The sequence below is a fragment of the Trichomycterus rosablanca genome, chromosome 9 (assembly GCF_030014385.1).
Source record: "Trichomycterus rosablanca isolate fTriRos1 chromosome 9, fTriRos1.hap1, whole genome shotgun sequence".
Lineage (NCBI taxonomy): Eukaryota > Metazoa > Chordata > Actinopteri > Siluriformes > Trichomycteridae > Trichomycterus > Trichomycterus rosablanca.
Genome location: NC_085996.1, coordinates 17,370,104 through 17,393,077, shown reverse-complemented (window position 1 = coordinate 17,393,077; position 22,974 = coordinate 17,370,104). Strand labels below are relative to the sequence as shown.

At 38.6% G+C, this 22,974-nt stretch overlaps 1 protein-coding gene across 2 annotated transcripts in view; it reads left to right on the top strand.

Moving 5' to 3' along the window:
- gtf3c2 (general transcription factor IIIC, polypeptide 2, beta) overlaps positions 1 to 22,974 on the top strand; it is a 72,240-nt gene that overhangs the window by 12,648 nt on the left and 36,618 nt on the right. For both annotated transcript variants that reach the window (XM_063001984.1, XM_063001986.1), the window contains one exon: positions 12,196 to 12,307. In XM_063001984.1, coding sequence (XP_062858054.1) covers positions 12,196 to 12,307 — 112 coding nt within the window. The remainder of the gene's footprint in view (positions 1 to 12,195; positions 12,308 to 22,974) is intronic.

Here is a 22,974-nt window from a genome sequence, read left to right as displayed (position 1 = left end):
ATAAGTACTTTTGCTCATGTTTATGCGTGGTTGCCAAGGTATTGTAGGTGGTTGCTAGGGTAAATGAATGGAAGTAAATGGGTGGAAGGAGGGATGAATAAAAGGAGAAATGGAGGAGGGTGGGCAAGCACACAGTTGGTGTTGGTTCGAATATTTTTACTTGGGCAGATGTTTGTATGGTGGCTAAGATATTTTAAGTGGTCACTAGGGTCAATTAATGGGAGTGAATTAATTTATGAGTGGAAGGAAAAATTAATGAGTGCAGGTCAAAACGACTTTTAATTTGTGGTGGTGGGCCTGACCTGAGATAATATATCCGAAGCAGTGTCTGTTGGTTGAGCAGAAGTACAGTAGATCGACATGCTTTTTGAAAAATGAATGGAAGTGAAAAAAAGGGGATAAAACGTGTGTCGGGTGAACGGGTGTGCGTATCCAAAGGCTGTGTACAAGCCATGGTGTCATCAACGTGATGTTGAAACGGCGTTGATTTTGCAACACAGTTTCTAGGGTTTTGCTACACAGTTGCCAAGGCGTACCAAGGTTGCTAAGCTGTTGCTGGGTGATTGTTAAGGTGTTGCTAAGCAGTTGCAGTTGTATCAGCTTGTTGCTAAGGTGTTGCTACATGGTTTCTAGGATGTGTCAAGTAGGATATAGGGGATGGTTGCTAATATATTCCTAGGTGGTTGCTATGCTAACTAGGGATGCACTGATCCAACTTTTTCAGTTCCGATACCGATACCAATACATATACTTTGCATATCGGTCGATACCCGATGCCGATCCGATACCATTGTTGAATTAATAAACCGTATACTTTATCATGTGGGAAAGACTTAAGGCATCAGGATTGACTTAAACATTACTAAGTTTGCAAAACAAAATATAATTAACACCGATATAAATGTACTGAGCTGCTATTTATTTGTCAATAAAATAATAAACAATTGTGCAGGACCTTGGCCAGCATTCAAATTGAAAATAAAAACTTCTTAAAATATTTTAAAATAAATTAAATGTATCAGCTGAAACTGAAGTAGTTACACAAACAGTAATCAATCTTATTTTTTAAAATATGTAGTGTAAACAGTAATTCAAAATAAAATCTGAAAGTGAAGAACCTGAGAATAAACGAATACCTTGGTACAATACAATCAGTAATCAAACACTGTAAACAAGCAAACATCTAGTGCAATTCAACATAAAGTGTGTGTTCGAAAAGCTAGGATGCTCTCTACATAGACGCATTTTACGTCATCCTGTGCGCGCTCCCGAGAAGGAGAGCACTACTGAGGGGTCTTAATATTTCAATGTGATTTTGGCTCAAGAACGAGTGAGCGTCCGACGCTGCCTTGGTGATCAAGGCAATCCCAGCATTCATTGCGGGTCAGGTGATCTTCTCTCACAGAAAAATAAACATGGCTGACGGGGCGGAGAAACAAATGGAGTTATTCAAACGTAAATAAATTATTACTGATTTTTAACCTGTATAAACTTGTACCGAGTGTTTTTATTTGCAAGTTCGGGCTTGTCAGGAAATGTAACCGTTATCGGTACCTGAAGAGAGATGTTATATTGACGTTAGCGTGCTGTGCTACCTCAATTTATTGGTTTTAATGGCAAGATGCTAAATGCTAAACGCGAAACTAGATGGAAGCGCTGTCTAAGTAGCGCGTTTGAATAATATTGACTTATTAGAATCCTCTCTACTGAGGCAGCGTATCGGCCCCATGGATCGACCTAATTATCCAATATCCGATCCATCTCATTTTGGTAATATCGGGGCCGATATCCGATCTTAATATCGGATCGGTGCATCCCTAATGCTAACAACTTGATTGTCACGGTGTGGCTATGTGGTCACTTTTCTACTTAGAGTTTAAAAAAAAGTCCGGAAACTTGTTAAAGAACCCTCATAGTTGCTAGGTGGTTGGTAAGGTGTTTTAGGTTGCTGCTGGGGTGCTTGTGGATGGGGATGGGGGAGAAGTGTAAAAAATGTGTAAAATGGGAGGTTGGAAGGAGGAATAAAATGAGAAATGGAGGAGGATGGGCCAGTGTGTATGTATATTAGAGCTTGATGACCTGCACTGAAGTTGTACATGAATTTCAGTGGCTGTCGGGTAAAGAAAAGATAGTGTTTTTAATAGGAGCAAAAAATTAATGACTTTAAATTTGTGGCGGTGGTCCTGCCCTAAGATAGGATATCCAAAACAATGCCTGCCAGGCAAGCAGAAGTACAGTAGATTAACGTGCCTTACAAAAACTTAATGGAAGTAAATGGGACAAAAATAGGGAACGGGTGCACATATTCAAAAGCTGTATACACGCCATGGTGTCATCAACGGGGCACACTTTTTGAACGGAGTCAATATGTCAAATTGTGGATGAGGAAAGCCGGACAAAATATGGTGAAATAATAAGAAAATGTGAGAAAATGTGAGTGTGAATGCAGCCCAGCAGTGGTATGCATCTGAATGCTTTTGATCATGCAGTTGGTGGTTTTCGAATAATTTTGGTCATTCAGTTGGTGGTGTCTGAATACTTGTGGTCATGTAGTTGGTAGCATCTAAATATTTTTGGTCATGTAATTGGTGGTGTCCGTATACTTTTGGTCATGCAGTTGGTGTTCTCCGAACACTTTTGCTCATGCTTGCAGAATTTCAGTAGATCAACCTGCTTTTCAAAAAATGAATGGAAGTTAATGGGGGATAAAATAGGGTGTGGTGGGTAAACGGGTTAACTTATCTAAAAGCTGTTTACAAGTCACGGTGTCATCAAGGGGTCAGACGATTTAGTTAGAATGGCAAAGATACCTCGGAAATTCAAAAAATGAATGTAAGTGAATGGGGCAAAAAATGTGTATAAAAATGGGCATGGCGGGTGATTGGGTACGCATATCCAAAAGCTGCTGTATACAAGCCGCGGTGTCATCAATGGCATGAATAATTTAGACTTATAACAATGTTAATATCTCAAATTGTAAAAAAAATTAATGGAGGTAAGTAGACAAAAAAATAGGTTTAAAAAACGGGCATGGGTGAAAGTGCACACATTCAACATCTGTATAGATCTGTCGCAGTATCATCAGTGGGAAGGACGATTAAAATTGGACTGGCATTGATATCCCCATTAACTTCCACTCATTTTTTTAAATTTCGAGAAATATCAACGCCGTTCCAACTCTAAATCTTTTGGCCATGCAGTTGGTGGTGTCTGAATATCTTTGGTCATTTAGTTGGTGGTGTCCGATAACTTTTGATCATGTAGTTGGTGGTGACTATATACTTTTGGTGATGCAGTTAATGGTGTCTGAATATTATGTCCATATAGTTGGTGGCATCCGAATACTTTTGGTCATGTATTTGGAGGTGTCCAAATACTTTTGGTCTTGTCTTTGGTGGGGGTGTGAATACTTTGTCATGTAGTCTGTGGTTTTGAATACTTTTGGCCATGCAGTTGGTGGTGTCTGAATACCTTTGGTCATTTAGTTGGTGGTGTCCGAATACCTTTGGTCATTTAGTTGGTGGTGTCCGATAACTTTTGATCATGTAGTTGGTGGTGACTATATACTTTTGGTGATGCAGTTAATGGTGTCTAAATATTATGTCCATATAGTTGGTGGCATCCGAATACTTTTGGTCATGTATTTGCTGACGTATGAATACTTTTGGTCATGTAGTTGGTGGTGTCTGAATACCTTTGGTCTTGCAGTTGGTGGAGTTCCAATACTTTTGGTCATGTAGTTGGTGGTGTCCGAACACTTTTGGTCATGCAGGTGACTGTCTTCAAGCATGTAGTTGGTGGGAGGTGAATACTTTCGCTCAGGCATGTGACCGTGTGTGTCTTCAACGGGATGGACAACTTAGAGTTGGAATGGCATTGATATCTCGAACATTGCAGACGAAGAAAGCCAGACAAAAAACTGGCTTAATAATAGTAGTAATAATAATAATAATTATAAGATTAACTGATAACAATACTACTGCAATCACACTAATGATAACAATAGTGTGATTGCTTACTGCAGTCATAGTAACTAGAGATGTGCATTTCCTGAAGAAAATGCGAGTGTTATTGCTGCTCAGCAAGGGTATAGTATTGTGGGGTTGAATATTTTCCGTGAGATATGTAGTTGTGCGTGTGCAAGCATGTATGTGCAATCATCCAATTGGTGCGGGTCCAAATACTTCTGCTCAGGCAGGTGAGTGTGTGTGATTGTGCAAGCATGCAGTTGGTCATGTAGTTGAAGTTGTTTATACTTTTGGTGATGTAATTGGTGGTGTCTGAATACTTTGTCATGTATTTGGTGGTGTCCAAATATTTTTGGTCTTGTCGTTTGTGGGGGTGTGAATACCTTTGGTCATGTAGTGGGTTGTGGACTGCATGTGTGTGCGTAGGCATGCAGTTAGTGGTGTCTGAAGACTTTTGGTCATGCGGATGACTGTGTGTGTAATCAAGTATGTAGTTGGTAGGGGTGTGAATATTTTCATCGCACTGCTCAAGCCGAGCACTGAACAAAGCGGCTGTTATGCTCAGTCAGGTGAGTGTGTGTGGCTGTGCAAGCATGCAGTTGGTGGTGTCTGAAAACTTTTGGTCATGTGGATGACTGTGTGATCAAGCATGTAGTTGGTGGGGGTGTGAATATTTTTAGTCAGACATGTGAGTGTGTGTGGCTGTGCAAGCATGCAGTTGGTGGCATGTAAATACTTTTGGTCTTGCAGGTGAATGTGTATGTGTCTAAGCATGCAGTTGGTGGTGTTCAAATTTCTTTGGTCATGCAGTTGGTGGTGCTTGAATACTTTTGGTCATGCATGTGTGTATTCAAGCATGCAGTTCAGAGTGGTGTGAATATTTTTTCTCAGGTGACTGTGTGTGTCTGTGTAAACATGCAGTTAATGTCGTCCAAATACATAAGCATAAGTGTGAACAGATGAGTGAGGCTTCCTCGATATGGTGAATTAAAATAAATAAAAACAGATAGAGGATAAAGAGTGGAAGAACCATAATGCATCGGAAGGACCTGGCGGAGAAATGAGCTGTGTTGGCGGTTTAGAACAGACTAATACACAATATGCTTTACGGTTTGTCGAGCCACGGCTGTTGCAAACAAGCTCACGGTGGAGCGACATTACGAACTCAGTAACTACAGGTATGTCTTATGGGGCAAAAATACTTCAGGTCAGTATCTAAACCAACATTATAAGCGAACTGGAAGCGGAAATATATACAGTTGTCCTGTGGTCAAGTTGTACAGTGGAGTTTGCAAATGTCGTTTTATTTGTTAAAGGGAGAGCTAAGGGTAATTGTGCAATACAGTGTTATTTTGTGTTATTTTCAGTGTATAAGTGTCAAAAACAACCCCATTATTTTACGTTAGCCCAAAAATATATGCAGTTCCACAGGACCATGGAACGCATTACCAGGTTTCCCATACATTCTTATGCAAAAAAAATACCTTGAAACTCAACGCCTTTTAAACTCCTTTCGAACTCGAGTCCCAGAACCAATTGACATCGAGTTTCAAGGTACCACTGTACTTAAATATTAAATAAACAATAAAAATGTTATTAATTGCAACTGTTTCACGTGTAATGATTCCATCATATATTGTGCCCTTTTGTGGGGCCAAGCAAAGCTTGTAGTACTTAAAACCTTCATTATATACATGAAATTACAACTTTTTTCTATATTCTAAACCACAGACATAAAAAAAAGTCCCAGTCATACAAAACAAACCATACCGTGATATACCGTAAAACCGTGAACTTGTTCATACCACCCAGCCCTAGCATGCAGTTTGTGGCATCCAAATACTTTTTGGTCATGCAGGTGATCGTGTGTCTCTTTGCAAGTACGCAAGTGGTGGTAATATGACTAACAGCAAACAGTTGTCTTGTTGCCTACTGCAATCGCACTAGCTAACACATATCAAACAATATCAAAACAATCTATAATAAAAATATTGGATAACAGTGTTTTTTTTTTTACTGCAATAAAACTAATTATAGAAGAAAAATAGAATAATAGAAGAAATGCATAGTTCGTGAACGAACTTTATGTCCAACAGGCTTTTTGGCTGTTTTAATAAAAATTGTGCAATTATGTAAGTAAATGATTTTTTAAAATAAAATTTAATTCTGAATCTGAATGTTGAAATCCTTAAAAAGGTGAAATGATAGCTGATTGTGTATACGGATCAGGCATAACTTTATGACCACCTTTCTAATACTGTGTTGGTCCCCCTTTTGCTGCTAAAACAGCCCTGACCCGTCGAAGCATGGACTTCAGTAGACCCCTAAAGGTGTGCTGTGGTATCTGGCATCAAGATGTTGCCAGATACTGTAAGTTGTGAGGTTGGGCCTCCATGGATTGGACTAGTTTGTCGGACACATCCCACAGATGCTCGATTGGATTAAGATTTGGGGAATTTGGAGGCCAAGTCAAACTTGTTGTGCTCCTCAAACCATTCCTGAACCATTTTTGCTTTGTGGCAGGGCGAATTATCCTGCTGAAAGACGCCACAGCCGTCAGGTTATACCGTTATCATGGTCTGCAACAATGCTTAGGTAGGTGGTACAACCCCAAATCAGACAAATAATAAAAAAAAACACAAGAGTTTCCTACATTTACTTTAATTTCTTGCAGACAGTATAAACCTGAGGTATTTCATGTTTTATCTGGTCAACTTCATTTCATTTATTAATGAACATCTATTCCTGCATTTCAGGCCTGCAACACATTCCAAAAAAAGTTGGGACATAAAGCATTTAGCACTTTGTAATGTTGCCATTCCTTTTTTACAATACTTAAAAGGTGTTTTAGCACCGAGGATACCAGGCGATTTAGTGTTTCAGGTTTTATTTTGTCCCATTCTTCCTGCAAACACGTCTTAAGATGTGCAGCAGTACGGTGTCATCGTTGTCACATTTTTCGCTCAAAGTGGCAGGCCAGTGCAGTACCCGTACCCTCTTCTTCTGCAGCCATGCCTTTGTAATATGTGCAGCATGTGGTTTTGCATTGTCTTGTTGAAAAATGGACGTCCCTGGAAAAGATTTGGCCTTGAAGGCAGCATATGTTGCACTAAGATCTCAGTGTTCTTTACTGCATTAATGCTACCATCACAGAAGTGTAAGTGACCTTTGCCAAGGGCACTGACACATCCCCTTACCATGACAGACCCTGGCTTTTGGACTTGTTGCTGATAACAGTCTGGATGGTTCTTTTCATCTTTGGTCCAGAGCGCACGACGTCCATTTTTTTTTTTTAAAAGACCTGGAATGCTGATTCATCTGATCACAATACACGCTTCCACTGTGTGATGGTCCATCCTAGATGCCTCCGAGCCCAGAGAAGTCAACGCAGCTTTTGGAAATTTTTTGCACAGTAAAGTTTTAAGTTGCATTTATGCATGTATTTCTATTGTAGTGCTTGGCAAAGGTTTGCCAAAGTAATCCCTTGCCCCTGTGTTTATATCAGCTATTGTTAAGTGGCGGTTCTTAATGCAGTGCCATCTGAGGGATCTAAGATCACGGGCGTTCAGCTTAAGCTTGCTCCCTTAACCTTTACACACTGAAATTCCTCCTGATTCCTTGAATCGTTTAATGATATTATGCACTGTAAAGGGAAAAATATGCAAATTCTTTCGAATCATTCTTTGAGGTACATTGTTTTTAAACATCAACGTCAATAATTTTTTCACGCATTTGTTGACAAACTGGAGATCCTCTGGCCATCTTTGCTCATCAAAGACTCAGCTTTTCCTGGATGCTGCTTTTTTTTTTTTTACCAAACCATGATTACAATCACCTGTTGACATCACTTGTTTAGAATCACATTAATATTTAGTTTTTTCAACTCATTACTAGCCCTAAATTACCCCTGTCCCAACTTTTTTGGAATGTGTTGCAGGCCAGGAATGGAGGTATACTAACAAATGAAATTAAGTTGAGCAGACGAAACATGAAATATCTCAGGTTCAAACTGTCTGCAATCAAATAAAAGTCAAAGTAAATGTAAGGAACACTGCATTCTTATTTTATTTGCATTTTCCATACTGTCCGAACATTTTCTGATTTGGGGTTGTACATGTCAAAGTAACATCCACATGGATGGTGGGACCCAAGGTTTCCTAGCAGAACATTGCCCAAAGCATCACACTGCCTTCTTCCCATAATGCATCCTGGTGCCATGTGTTCCCCAGTTAAGCGATGCACATGCACCCGGCCATCCACGTGATGTAAAAGAATACGTGATTCATCAGACCAGGCCACCTTCTTCCATTGCATTGCTCCAGAATATATATTCTAAAGGGTTCACAAACTTTCATATATATATATATATATATATATATATACCACACAGTGGTGCTTGACATCACGTGGATGGCCGGGTGTATGTGTACATATATATATATTAGGGCTGTCGAAGTTAACGCGATAATAACGCATTAACGCGACCTCAATTTAACGCGATTAAAAAAATTAGTGCCATTAACGCAAATTCTAGTTCATGTTGACACTTGACTGGTAGAACAAACGTTTTAATGTCGGACTTGCCACCGTTTTTCATTTGCGGTTTGTTAACATAATGTAACCGATCGTGGTAGTGATGCACTTGCATAATAAAGAAATAAATACACGCTATATTCACAAGTTGTCGGGAGCAGAACACTTTATTACACTTAATTAACTTCTTCTTCTGTACCGAATACCGGAAAGCTGAGTCAAGCACGTTAGTTCATGAACTATGGAAGCCCCAAAGGGTCAAAACACACTCACTTCGTGTAGAAACGTCCATCAAACCATCGTCACGATACAACCACAGACAAGTCTGTTACAATAACTACGCCTTATCCCATCTAAAGCACCGCTGATCTACAATGTTTGCTGATGGAGAAATTCTAACCTACAATCTGACATTTACTGCCTAATATGTGAGTGAATAAAACTCCCTTACAGTTTTCTCTTGTCCCAGCAGTTTTTAACATAAGTACATTTAGCATAAAATGTGTTCACCATTTTAATTGTAACATTTCACTTAAAAATCCTTGTTTTCTATAACATTTACACAGATTTTTTTTAATGCGATTAATCGCGATTAACTATATGAAATTCTGAGATTAATCGCGATTAAAAATTTTAATCGTTTGACAGCCCTAATATATATATATATATATATATATATATATATATATATACACACACAGTGTATCACAAAAGTGAGTACACCCCTCACATTTCTGCAAATATTTTATTATATCTTTTCTTGGGACAACACTATAGAAATAAAACTTGGATATAACTTAGAGTAGTCAGTGTACAACTTGTATAGCAGTGTAGATTTACTGTCTTCTGAAAATAACTCAACACACAGCCATTAATGTCTAAATAGCTGGCAACATAAGTGAGTACACCCCACAGTGAACATGTCCAAAGTGTCAATATTTTGTGTGACGACCATTATTATCCAGCACTGCCTTAACCCTCCTGGGCATGGAATTCACCAGAGCTGCACAGGTTGCTACTGGAATCCTCTTCCACTCCTCCATGATGACATCACGGAGCTGGTGGATGTTAGACACCTTGAACTCCTCCACCTTCCACTTGAGGATGCGCCACAGGTGCTCAATTGGGTTTAGTCCATCACCTTTACCTTCAGCTTCCTCAGCAAGGCAGTTGTCATCTTGGAGGTTGTGTTTGGGGTCGTTATCCTGTTGGAAAAGGATTTTCAAAGGGAGGGGATCATGCTCTGTTTCAGAATGTCACAGTACATGTTGGACTTCATTGTGTCAGCAACACTCATGCAGCACAAGACCATGATGCTACCACCACCATGCTTGACTGTAGGCAAGATACAGTTGTCTTGGTACTTCTCACCAGGGCGCCGCCACACATGCTGGACACCATCTGAGCCAAACAAGTTTATCTTGGTCTCGTCAGACCACAGGGCATTCCAGTAATCCATGTTCTTGGACTGCTTGTCTTCAGCAAACTGTTTGCGGGCTTTCTTGTGCGTCAACTTCCTTCTGGGATGACGACCATGCAGACCGAGTTGATGCAGTGTGCGGCGTATGGTCTGAGCACTGACAGGCTGACCTCCCACGTCTTCAACCTCTGCAGCAATGCTGGCAGCACTCATGTGTCTATTTTTTAAAGCCAACCTCTGGATATGATGCCGAACACGTGGACTCAACTTCTTTGGTCGACCCTGGCGAAGCCTGTTCCGAGTGGAACCTGTCCTGGAAAACCGCTGTATGACCTTGGCCACCATGCTGTAGCTCAGTTTCAGGGTGTTAGCAATCTTCTTATAGCCCAGGCCATCTTTGTGGAGAGCAACAATTCTATTTCTCACATCCTCAGAGAGTTCTTTGCCATGAAGTGCCATGTTGAATATCCAGTGGCCAGTATGAGGGAATTGTACCCAAAACACCAAATTTAACAGCCCTGCTCCCCATTTACACCTGGGACCTTGACACATGACACCAGGGAGGGACAACGACACATTTGGGCACAATTTGGACACAATTTGGACATGTTCACTGTGGGGTGTACTCACTTATGTTGCCAGCTATTTAGACATTAATGGCTATGTGTTGAGTTATTTTCAGAAGACAGTAAATCTACACTGCTATACAAGTTGTACACTGACTACTCTAAGTTATATCCAAGTTTCATGTCTATAGTGTTGTCCCATGAAAAGATATAATGAAATATTTGCAGAAATGTGAGGGGTGTACTCACTTTTGTGATACACTGTATATACAGTGAACGAACATTCGGACAGCGGACAGTGTTTTTCCGGTGTTTTCTTTATATTTTGTAAAATTCTATATTAAAATCTATTACTATTCGTTGTTGTATAATTACTCCTGCCAGTAGCTGTCACTGTGTATCAGACAGTGGGGACAGTGAATGAGAGAGAAGATGGAAATAGCTGAGTAAAGTATTTTTTCTTTTGTGCAATTACACCTACAAAATAGGATATAATAGAGAAATATGAGTTATTGTTGTTTCTGGTAGATACATTTTATAATAAAAAGAAGAAAATGTATTATGGTGTATAGTAAAGCACATGTACCCTGTACTGAAATGTGATGTGGTGTGTTTTTATGTACAGTACAGTACTACTGTACTACTTTTACTACTGTACTGTAGTACTGTACTACTGTACTGTAGTACTGTACTACTGTACTGTACTACTGTACTACTGTACTGTACTACTGTACTGTAGTACTGTACTACAGTACTGTACTACAGTACTACTTGACAACTTAGCCTAAGCCAAATGTTAAAAGTTTGAAAACATTTCAATAATAAACAACAATACACAGTAGTGCACTTTTAACATTTGGCTTAGGCTGAGTTGTCAAGTTTTGTTTTCCTTCAGTATTTCATTTGTTTGGCTTTCCCAACAGTGGTTTGGAAATGTAAATAAAAAGGCAAATTTGTATTATTAAAAAAAAAAAAAGGGGGGGGGGATATGATTTTTTATTTATTTTAAATGAGGTATATGTTTACTATTAACACCCAATGTGACATATATGTAACATTACAGATTTTGACAGTGGGGGGCAGCATTTTAAAAAAATCTTTAAGAAATGTGTTCCTTGTGATCCATTTGGTCTGTTTTACATCCCTCATAATTTTCCCATGTGGTGAACTGGGTCTGGTAATTTTATGGCTTAAGACAATGTCTATTGTAAAAAGTGCTATACAAATAAATTTGACTTTACTATGGTCAAAGGGTTGTGGACACCTTAGCTGTTGGACATCCTACTATAAAACCATGGCCATTAAAACAGAATTGCTCAGTTTGCAGCTGTAACAGCCTCCAATTTTTTTAATTCCCACATCAGTGAAGGTATACTGTTAATTTTGTAAAATAAATTTTTAACACCTGGAAGGGTATAGCTGTAACTCAGGACAATAATTGAAAGAGGTGTCCACATAATTTTAGCCATGTAGCGTTTTTAACGTACATGATGTTTACATTTGAAACTTTACATACAGTTACCTACAGTTAGTTACAGAGCGTTTTTCAAACTTACAAAGGCTTTGTAGAATTTCCTACTATGTGTTTGTGATATTGTAATAGCACGGCAAACCACTCAACTTCTATATAAACCAGATCACAACTGGAAGTATTATAATCAGAAAGTTATAACCTTTTAAGTAACAATCAATTTAAATTTTCCTATAGGCCCAACACATGCCTCGACTAGGACTAATAGCCACAGCTTTTTCCAATGGAACCATTGCTGTTTACAGTCTGCCACACCCAGAGCCTCTGATAGCTCAACAGCAAGCTACAGGTGAGTGTCAACAGACATAGTATTGCTTTGTTAATAGATTTAGATAAATTGGAGTATTTACAGTTGAAGTCAAATACATGTATAATTATCATGTAATGAATCATATTTAGCAATCATGGTTAAGGTGCTAAATCTTTCTATGGTTCAAAATACTACAGAAAGATTATTATTATTTCTTATTGAATTATTACTAGGAGTTCATTAATACCATTTTTTCCAACAAAGTAGGAATACATGTATTTTAGTAATTGCTGATATACCGTAGATTATCGGTACCTACTTAGAATTAAGCAATAAGGAACATTATGGAATAGTGTAGTGTAAACAGTAACAGTTAATTTGTCTCTCTGGGTACACTCACTGAACGTTTGCTACAGTATTGGTTGTTGGTTGGTGTGCTGCTAGCAGGAACTTCTCATGCTTAGTTTTGTGTTTCATCAGGTAAGTTGTACTTGCTGTTGATATGTTTTTTTTGTAGAACACAGTTTGTAGTCTAATTTGCTTGGTCCAGTAGCACAGCAACATGTACTACGCACAAGTTATTGGATGTTGGTATGAAGCCTTGTCTATAAGTATGAGTAAATAAGCGCATATAAGCAAATACCCGATACCAGTATCAGCATTGATGCATCTCTAATTATTACTTGTTTTTAAGCTTTATTTTCCAACAACAGCTTTCTAACAAAATATTATGTTGTTAATTCGTAATGTCTGAATACTTTCTTTGTTACATATGTGTTGTTTAAATACTTAAATACTTTTAAATAAATATATGCACGTGGAGTGTATTAAATAACAAAAACAAAGGGGGTTGAATACTTGTTTCTGTCATTACTTGTTTTGGCAGTCTTTCAGGATGTCACTGATCCCTCCACTGTTCTTTTTTTCTGATTGAATTATAGTTTATTGTGGTTGTTTGAAAGTTGAAAAAATCAAAACATACACCCGTCAGACCAAATATTTGGCTAAATGTCCAATATTTTTTTTTTTTTTTTTTTTTTTTTTTTTTTTTATAGCTACTGACACCACACTTGTAGGATCTTGCACTTAAGTAACTTTTCAGTACAAGTTTCTAAGCAGAATTAATTAGGGTAAGGACTTTGAGTGGAGCATAATTAAAACTTAACTTAAACTTTATCAATTACACCTTTTTTAATTTATGCATTTAACCCAGTAGAAATTTTCTCTCAATGAAGTTGTATCTAATTGCCCAGTTGTATCTCCTCTACTACTGTAGACCCCTACCCTAACTGAGGAGGGCCATACCTAACACGCACATTCTAACACGTGTAATAGTCAACCCCTTCTGTTTTGCCTCCCAGGTGCGGGTTCATACAAAGAGAAGAAAAAAAAGCTGAAATCGGTTAGAGGCGAAAAAAATGTTGTGGTTGTGAAAAAAATGTTGTGGAGAGTCACACACTGATTTCTATTAATCCCTGTTTCTGTGCAAGGACCTTTGACCAGCCAGCAGAGGCTAATTGCAGTGGTCAGCTAGCTTGTTTTAACGCCCAGTGTGCCAAGAATTTTGTAACTGTACTTATTTAGTTTGCTTTTTGAAATGCACAAGTTTCACTGACAGACCCCAACACACATACGTGTACCACAGTCATGCTAGAAACCACCACCAGCAATCTTCAAGGGCTTTCCTGTACAGCAGGACAGGAGCTCTAAGTACATGTAAAGCTTGTAAATCTTGTTTGTGAGTTGAAGTGTCTCCTGAATCTATGAAACACCGTTTTGAGCTCTGTACTAAGGTTTTTAGACATTTTTACATTGTCTTTGCTTGCAGCTCATTCCTAACTGGCCAAGCTAGCACAATAAATCTGGATTCAGAAATCAAATTATATCATAGGACTGTAGGACTGCTCACAACACCAAATTAATAATGCAATTTGCTATATGTAAATTATTCTTTGATAGTAAATGAAACCCAGGCGTATGTCTGAAACCAGCTCACCAGTGTACATTTTTAGATGTACCGATAGGGAGCAGCAAAGCGAAATAGGACTGGCTGTCTGTTCATGCGTTAACTGCAATTCAATTCCCATTATTGTGTGCTGCAGGCATAATGGCCAGTCTTTCACTGCGTTACATCAATCTCTCCCCCACCCTTTTTTAAACTCTTTGTCTACATATTGTGTGTGGGGGAGGAGTATGTGAAAGTGCACATTTTCAGTCTCTTAGGGTCACATTCATCACAGAGACAGGTTAGAGCTTTTTTTTAAGACAGATAGAATCAGCCCAGCATATATTACTTACCTCTCTCTCTTGCTAGTTTGCACCTGATAAGATGATTAGAATTAATATTTTTAAAATAGCACACACTATTTGATAATCAATTGTCAGTAATTGTCTTTATTCTCATCTGTTTTTTGTTTTTAGGTGCATTAATTACAAAATAGCCCATATTTAATGACAGTTGTCTAACAAAAATAGAAATTAATTTGCAAGGAATTTGAATGCAATGGATATAGAAAGTTTACACATCTCTGTTAAAATGTGTTTGTGATTTTTTTTTTTTTACCTGTAAGCTGTGCAATTCAATTAAAGGAAACCAAACAAACTGAAGGAAATCACATTCAAACTCATGTTAAATAGGAGTCAGTACACACCTCATCGAATAAAGTGACTATTATTAACCTCATCTAAAGTTTAGCTGTTCTAGTGAAATCTTTCTGACATTTACTTAGTTGCATCTTACAGCAAAAGCCACCATCCACAAAGAGCTTACAAAGCATCAGAGGGATCTTGTTGAAAGGTAACAGTCAGGAGAAGGGTACAAAACATTTCCAAGGCATTACACACACCATGGAACACTTTTCAGCATGACCGCAATGTCATAAAAAAAACAATGTGGTTGCATAAATATGTACAGACTTAATAATCTTTGTTGAAGCACCTTTTGATCCCCCCCCCCCCAAAAAACAAACAAACAATTATTTTTGTTGTTTTTCAATATAATTGAACTGAATAAAGGTTGTGTACACAGGAGCGTGTAGACTTACTTCCACTACAATACAGTGTATTTTTTTTTTTACAATTTTGATTTTGGTAGACATACAGTTATACGCAAAAATATTTAACTCTCCCCACCTTATAAGGTGTGTTAATGTGTATAGAATTGAAGCAAAATATACAGCAGGAAGTCTCAGTAAACGCAGAAATTAATACTTGTTAAATCTGTTGCACACTTTCAATCCCTAGCTAAAATAATTGAAACTACTAATGCTAAATGTTATTAAGCTTTTGAGACCTTTTTGAATCTACATCCATTCATCTCATCCAAAAGCTTCAAGCTCATTGAGGTTTGATGGCGTGCGTTCATGCTGTAATTGCTTTCTATAAGTCCTATCAAAGATTTTCTGGAATTTAAATTAGTGCACTTATTTAAATGAGAAGCGGCAAAACCGCTTTTGCACCAGCTGTACCTTGTTTCCCCATGGAGGGTGGTGGTGCCACTTAGCTTGTCACTTCACTTCCCCAAGTGGCATGCACTGTGCACTGATTGAACTCTGACCCAGATTGTCACTGACCTTTCCGTATCTGTTTGATATGACTGGTAAAAGTGACAGTAAGAACAATGAGGGAGTGGCTGATTCATACTAATTCTTAATACAATGAGCTGTATAATACAACCTGTGTACTATGACACAGGCAGGGCTTCCGGGTTTGCACTCAAACAGCAGTTCAGTATTTATTAGGCCACTCGGCAAACAAATAACAAAGCCAACAAAGTTTGCTAGTTTGCAATAATTTGCTAGATGCAGTGACATTTTTGTTAATCAAAATAAATTAGAAATAGCTTCTCAAAGGCTAAATCCCCCATGAAATGTGTAATTTGTCTTTACAGAAGATGAAGGCAAGAAAAGTTGAAGACAGATATAGAAAAGAAAAAAGGTTGCACAATGAAAGAGTGGTGCTGAAGGAGGTGGGGAAAAAAAGAAATGGAAATATAGCTTAATTTTGAGGGGTTTTTTTAATTGACCAAGTGGAGCTGCATCATTAAATCTGTTTGGTAGGGGAAGGTCCTCTGGAAGATCCAGTATTCACACCTGGAGAGCCTTACCAAAGTGTGCAACAATTGCAGTCAGCAAATGTTTTTACACCAGTTAGACAAAACATTTAGACAATTTCCCTCAAACATATGGATAACAATGCCTTTTTCGTAAATATTGTGTAATCTTTGTATGAGGTTGCATAGTTGCAGGTTGGTCCATTGTCAAAATTCCTCTAAATTCAAGTAAGGAGTATCTTTTACCCATCGAACAAATGGCACCAGGATGCACTACAGTCTTCATCTTCATCTCCACATTGCTTCCATGTGTATTACTTTTGTTCAGGATTTAAATAAAATAAATCCATTAAATAAGTTTTCCTGTTTTGGTTAGAGCTGTTGCGCTGTTCACTTCTGTACACAACAGTAGCTCATGCACATTAAATCTGAGTGTCAATATGGTAAGAAAGAGAGTGCTGCTCTTAATTCAAATTAAGTGTCCACTGTTGGGAATGAATTTAAATGACATTTCTAACCAACTGCATTACTCAAAAAATTACTTATTTTGTTACAAATCAGTTAGGAGGTTATTGGCATACATCCTAACAATCAAAATGTTTTATTTAATGTCTGCAACACATCACAAAAAGTTAAGACAGCTTGTGAAATCAAATACGTCTGTTTTGAAACTTTGTACAAGCAAACAGGTATTCAAGAGAAGCTGTCATGATTGGTATTGTAAGGAGCATTACTGAATGGCCTTGTAGGAATTGCTGGTTTGCCACTTTGTGAGCAAATACAGGTCCTTCTCAAAAAATTAGCATATTGTGATAAAGTTCATTATTTTCCATAATGTAATGATAAAAATTAAACTTTCATATATTTTAGATTCATTGCACACCAACTGAAATATTTCAGGTCTTTTATTGTTTTAATACTGATGATTTTGGCATACAGCTCATGAAAACCCAAAATTCCTATCTCAAAAAATTAGCATATTTCATCCGACCAATAAAAGAAAAGTGTTTTTAATACAAAAAAAGTCAACCTTCAAATAATTATGTTCAGTTATGCACTCAATACTTGGTCGGGAATCCTTTTGCAGAAATGACTGCTTCAATGCGGCGTGGCATGGAGGCAATCAGCCTGTGGCACTGCTGAGGTGTTATGGAGGCCCAGGATGCTTCGATAGCGGCCTTAAGCTCATCCAGAGTGTTGGGTCTTGTGTCTCTCAACTTTCTCTTCACAATATCCCACAGATTCTCTATGGGGTTCAGGTCAGGAGAGTTGGCAGGCCAATTGAGCACAGTAATACCATGGTCAGTAAACCATTCACCAGTGGTTTTGGCACTGTGAGCAGGTGCCAGGTCGTGCTGAAAAATGAAATCTTCATCTCCATAAAGCTTTTCAGCAGATGGAAGCATGAAGTGCTCCAAAATCTCCTGATAGCTAGCTGCATTGACCCTGCCCTTGATAAAACACAGTGGACCAACACCAGCAGCTGACATGGCACCCCAGACCATCACTGACTGTGGGTACTTGACACTGGACTTCAGGCATTTTGGCATTTCCTTCTCCCCAGTCTTCCTCCAGACTCTGGCACCTTGATTTCCGAAAACAGTACTTTGGACCACTGAGCAACAGTCCAGTGCTGCTTCTCTGTAGCCCAGGTCAGGCGCTTCTGCCGCTGTTTCTGGTTCAAAAGTGGCTTGACCTGGGGAATGCGGCACCTGTAGCCCATTTCCTGCACACGCCTGTGCACGGTGGCTCTGGATGTTTCTACTCCAGACTCAGTCCACTGCTTCCGCAGGTCCCCCAAGGTCTGGAATCGGCCCTTCTCCACAATCTTCCTCAGGGTCCGGTCACCTCTTCTCGTTGTGCAGCGTTTTCTGCCACACTTTTTCCTTCCCACAGACTTCCCACTGAGGTGCCTTGATACAGCACTCTGGGAACAGCCTATTCGTTCAGAAATTTCTTTCTGTGTCTTACCCTCTTGCTTGAGGGTGTCAATGATGGCCTTCTGGACAGCAGTCAGGTCGGCAGTCTTACCCATGATTGCAGTTTTGAGTAATGAACCAGGCTGGGAGTTTTTAAAAGCCTCAGGAATCTTTTGCAGGTGTTTAGAGTTAATTCGTTGATTCAGATGATTAGGTTAATAGCTCGTTTAGAGAACCTTTTCATGATATGCTAATTTTTTGAGATAGGAATTTTGGGTTTTCATGAGCTGTATGCCAAAATCATCAGTATTAAAACAATAAAAGACCTGAAATATTTCAGTTGGTGTGCAATGAATCTAAAATATATGAAAGTTTAATTTTTATCGTTACATTATGGAAAATAATGAACTTTATCACAATATGCTAATTTTTTGAGAAGGACCTGTAGTTGAACAGTTTAAGAACATTCCTCAATGCACCATTGCAAGGTATTTAAACTTTGCCATGTACATTTAAAGAATCTAAAGACAAAAAAAAATTACATTTCTGTGAACTGTAATCTTTTTAGCGGCACTGGTTTTTAAAGGGACGTGCCTATGTAAACAGTGTAACCAGAATGGGTCTAAAATACTACAAGGGAGACTCTAGTTAGTAAACACAGTTTTTCACTGCATTTACACAATACAGAAGCCAAATACCTGAAACATCCAAAAATTGCAGCCAACTTCTCTGGGCTCAAGAAATGGCCTGAAGCAAATTGAAAACTTGCTCTGGTCAGATGAGTCCACCTTTTTTGAAAATAATACACATTCTGTTTTGTGGGTCATAGAGGAAAGTGATCACACCATTACTTACCAATGCAATGTTGAAAAATGTAACACAGCAGTAAACATGCTGCTGTTTCATCAAATTCTCAATTTCTATATATTTACAAAATAAAATTAGGTTGGTAAGTGAAAACATTGTAAATGTTGTCTTTGTACTTCGCAATGTAAAATTAAAGCACATACATTGTATTGTAGTGTATTTAAACTCAAACATACATGCTACCCCTTAGAACAGGGGTGTCAAACTCATTTTCACCGAGGGCCACATCAGCATTATGGTGGCCCTCGAAGGGCCGATTGTAACGTATCCTGCTGTGATTGCAGTCACATTGCTGTTTTTCTTGGAGGCTGAATTCTGCATTTATATTGTTCTACTTTACCACAGACACGGCCTCATAACACAAGAGACGCACCGGTTTCTCTTCCTGAAGCACAAACTTGTTTTCACTTTCATTAAATTTCCTCCTTATGCTTAATTTTCTTACTTATCTTCTTGTACATTTTAGGATCATGTGTAAATATGTGTAACATCATCTACTGGCGGGATGTGTCACTTTGCAGGTCACAAAATCAGCCTGCATTTTGAAAGATACAGTTTATTTAGGATTTTACAGTGTATTTTTAAGACAATCATTCTGCCCTCACTAATAGTTTATCCCCCTTTCTGAGCCAGACAGACAGACAGACAGACAGACAGACAGACAGACAGCTCTCTTCAGAATACAGTCGGTTTATTTGCTTCCCAGCTGTGTGATACACTGTGCATAAAAATGAAGTAAAAATACAAACAATAAAAACAATAAAGAACTTAATACAGTAAAAAGCACACAGCTGTAGTCAAGTGTTACATCTGGTACAATATGAGATTTAACCAAACGTAAAATAACGAGTTAAAATTTTGTGTAAAGTTACTAATTGCTATAGTAACGGTAACAACAGTATTTAATTATGGTAAATTTGTAACTAAAACGTTGTGATATACTCTTACTATATATACTCTTTACTAACAACTGAGAATATAAACGCCACTACTTACAGACAATGCTTGGGTATTATATTGCAATATAATTATTTGTATTTATTTATTATTGTTTACATTACTGACTACGCTACCCCGCATTCTTTTGCCGTAAAAGTCACATGGCTTCTTAGCGAAGGTTAAAGTTAGTTGCCATGACTACGATGTCACGTTGTCTCTTAAAGGCGCAGGAGCGCATTAAATTATAAGCGTGTCTCTGTAATGACTCGAACCATCACAACAATCATACAGTCGTTTAAGCTCTCGCGGGCAGGATCAAATGACGCGGCGGGCCGGATCTGGCCCGCGGGCCTTGAGTTTGACACCTGTGCCTTAGAAAGTTGTGATAAAGACCTTCTGAAAGCTTCTTATATAGTATAATTTGGAGCACTCTGCCAAGTCTGCCTTTTTCCACTGTTCTTGTGCTAATTCTATTACAGTATTATTTTACACTATTATTATAGTAATTTTCCTGTTGATCTGTTTGACTATGCACATTCTAACATAAACAAAACAGTAGGACAGAATGAACCCAGGATATTTCATTTTTTTGGTCAACTTCATTTCATTTGTTATTATACATTCATTCCTGAATTTCAGGCCTGCAACACATTCCAAAAAAGTTGAGACAGAGCAATAAAGGGCTAGTAATGAAGTAAAAAAAAAAACATAATAAAAAAAAAATTTGATTTTAATGAGGTGATGTCAACAGGTGATTGTAATCATGAGAGTATAAAAGCACTATCCACATATGGGTGAGTCTTTAAGGGGCAACAAAGGACAGATGATCTCATGCTGCACACATTACAAAGACCTGGCTGTGGAAGACGGTATAGGTACTGGACTGGCCAGACCTGTCCCCAGTAGAGGGTGTGTGGAGAATTTTGAAATGAAAAAATGAAAAAGAACAATGACAACCCTGTATTGTTGCACTAAGCTGTGTTTGCCACAAACCATGACATTTCCACCTTCATGCTTTACAGTTGGTATGAGGTTCTTGTGCTCAAATGCTGTGTGTTTTTTTTTTTGCGCCAAACATGTCTTCTGTTACTGTGCCCAAATAATTTAACCTTGGATTAATCTGTCCAAAGCACATTGTTCCAGAAGTCCTGGGTCTTTGTCTAGGTGTTCTCTGGCAAACTTTGGTCTTGCCCTGATGTTTTTTTTTGACAGCAAGGATTTCTTGTGCAGTCTCTTTCTGATGGTAGATGCATGTACCTTGCTATTTGCTGTGGCAAGAGCTACCTCTAGGTCCCGTAATTACATTGTAGAATTATTGGAGACTTCTTTACGCATCTTGCGGTCTGCTCTTGGGCTGAACTTGCTAGGGCAGTTAATGTTCACCACTTGTAAATAATTTTTTGGACAGTGGAATGGCTGATTTCTAATTGTTTTGAGATCCTTTTAAATCCTTCCCAGACTCATATGCATCTACAACCTTCTTTCTGAAGGCCTGAGAGAGCTCTTTAGATCTCACCATGGTGATACTACTCACTTCAACAATCAAGAGCAAACCAAAGTAATGTCTGAGGTTTAAATAAAACTCCAATGTCCTCTAACAATGGTCTTATCATTGCAGCTGATGTGGTGCACCCGATTCTGATTTTAGACATTTTAAGTAGTAATAAATGTGGGGGTGTCCTAACTTTTTCCTCACAATAAATTTCCATTTTTGTTCATTACATTTTCCAACTTGTTTAAAAGTCTTTTTTTTTTCTCCCAATTTTCCTCCCGATTTAGCACACTCAATTTTGTCTTCCGCTTCTACCAGAGATACCAGATTGCATCCGAGGAGAGCATGTCACTCACTGTACACGCCTCTTCCGACACGTGCACAGCCCTCCTCTTCTTGCCCCTGCTTTCTGCACAGCATATGAAGACCCACCCACTCACACATAGTCCGGCCCCCACCCTGCAGATACAGTGGCCAATTAGTATCTGCTGTAGGCACTGCCAATTATGCCTGCTAGATGGCGCCCAGCCGATCGGAGGCAACACAGAGGTTCTAACCGAGGAGTTCAGAAACTCGATGCTGGTGTGCAAGCGGAATATCCCACTGCGCCACTTCTATTTAAAAGTTGCTTGAATTAAGACTATGGCTTGTTTATTGTATTTAGTGCTTATATATTACAATTTGCCTATTTGTAGTTGTTTTGTAATTCTATTTTTGTAATCATATATCAGTGACTACAGTGGGGTCAAAAAGTATTTAGTCAGCCACTGATTGTGCAGGTTCTCCTACTTAGAAAGATGAGAGAGGTCTATAATTTTCATCATAGGTACACTTCAACTATGAGAGACAAAATGAGAAAAAAAAATCCAGGAAGTCACATTGTAGGATTTTTAAAGAATTTATTTGTAAATTATGGTGGAAAATAAGTATTTGGCCAATAACAAACAAGCAAGATTTCTGGCTCTCACAGACCTGTAACTTCTTCTTTAAGAAGCTCTTCTGTCCTCCACTCGTTACCTGTATTAATGGCACCTGTTTGACCTCGTTATCTGTATAAAAGACACCTGTCCACAGCCTCAAACAGTCAGACTCCAAACTCAACCATGGACAAGACCAAAGAGCTGTCGAAGGACACCAGGAAGAAAATTGTAGACCTGCACCAGGCTGGGAAGAGTGAATCTACAATAGGCAAGCAGGTTGGTGTGAATAAATCAACTGTAGGAGCAATTGTAAGAAAATGGAAGACATACAAGACCATTGATAATCTCCCTTGGGGTCAAGATCTCATCCCGTGGGGTCAAAATGATCATGATAACGGTGAGCAAAAATCCCAGAACTACATGGAGGGAACTGATGAATGACCTGCAGAGAGCTGGGACCAAAGTAACAAAGGCTACCATCTGTAACACACTACGCCGAGAGGGACTCAAATCCTGCA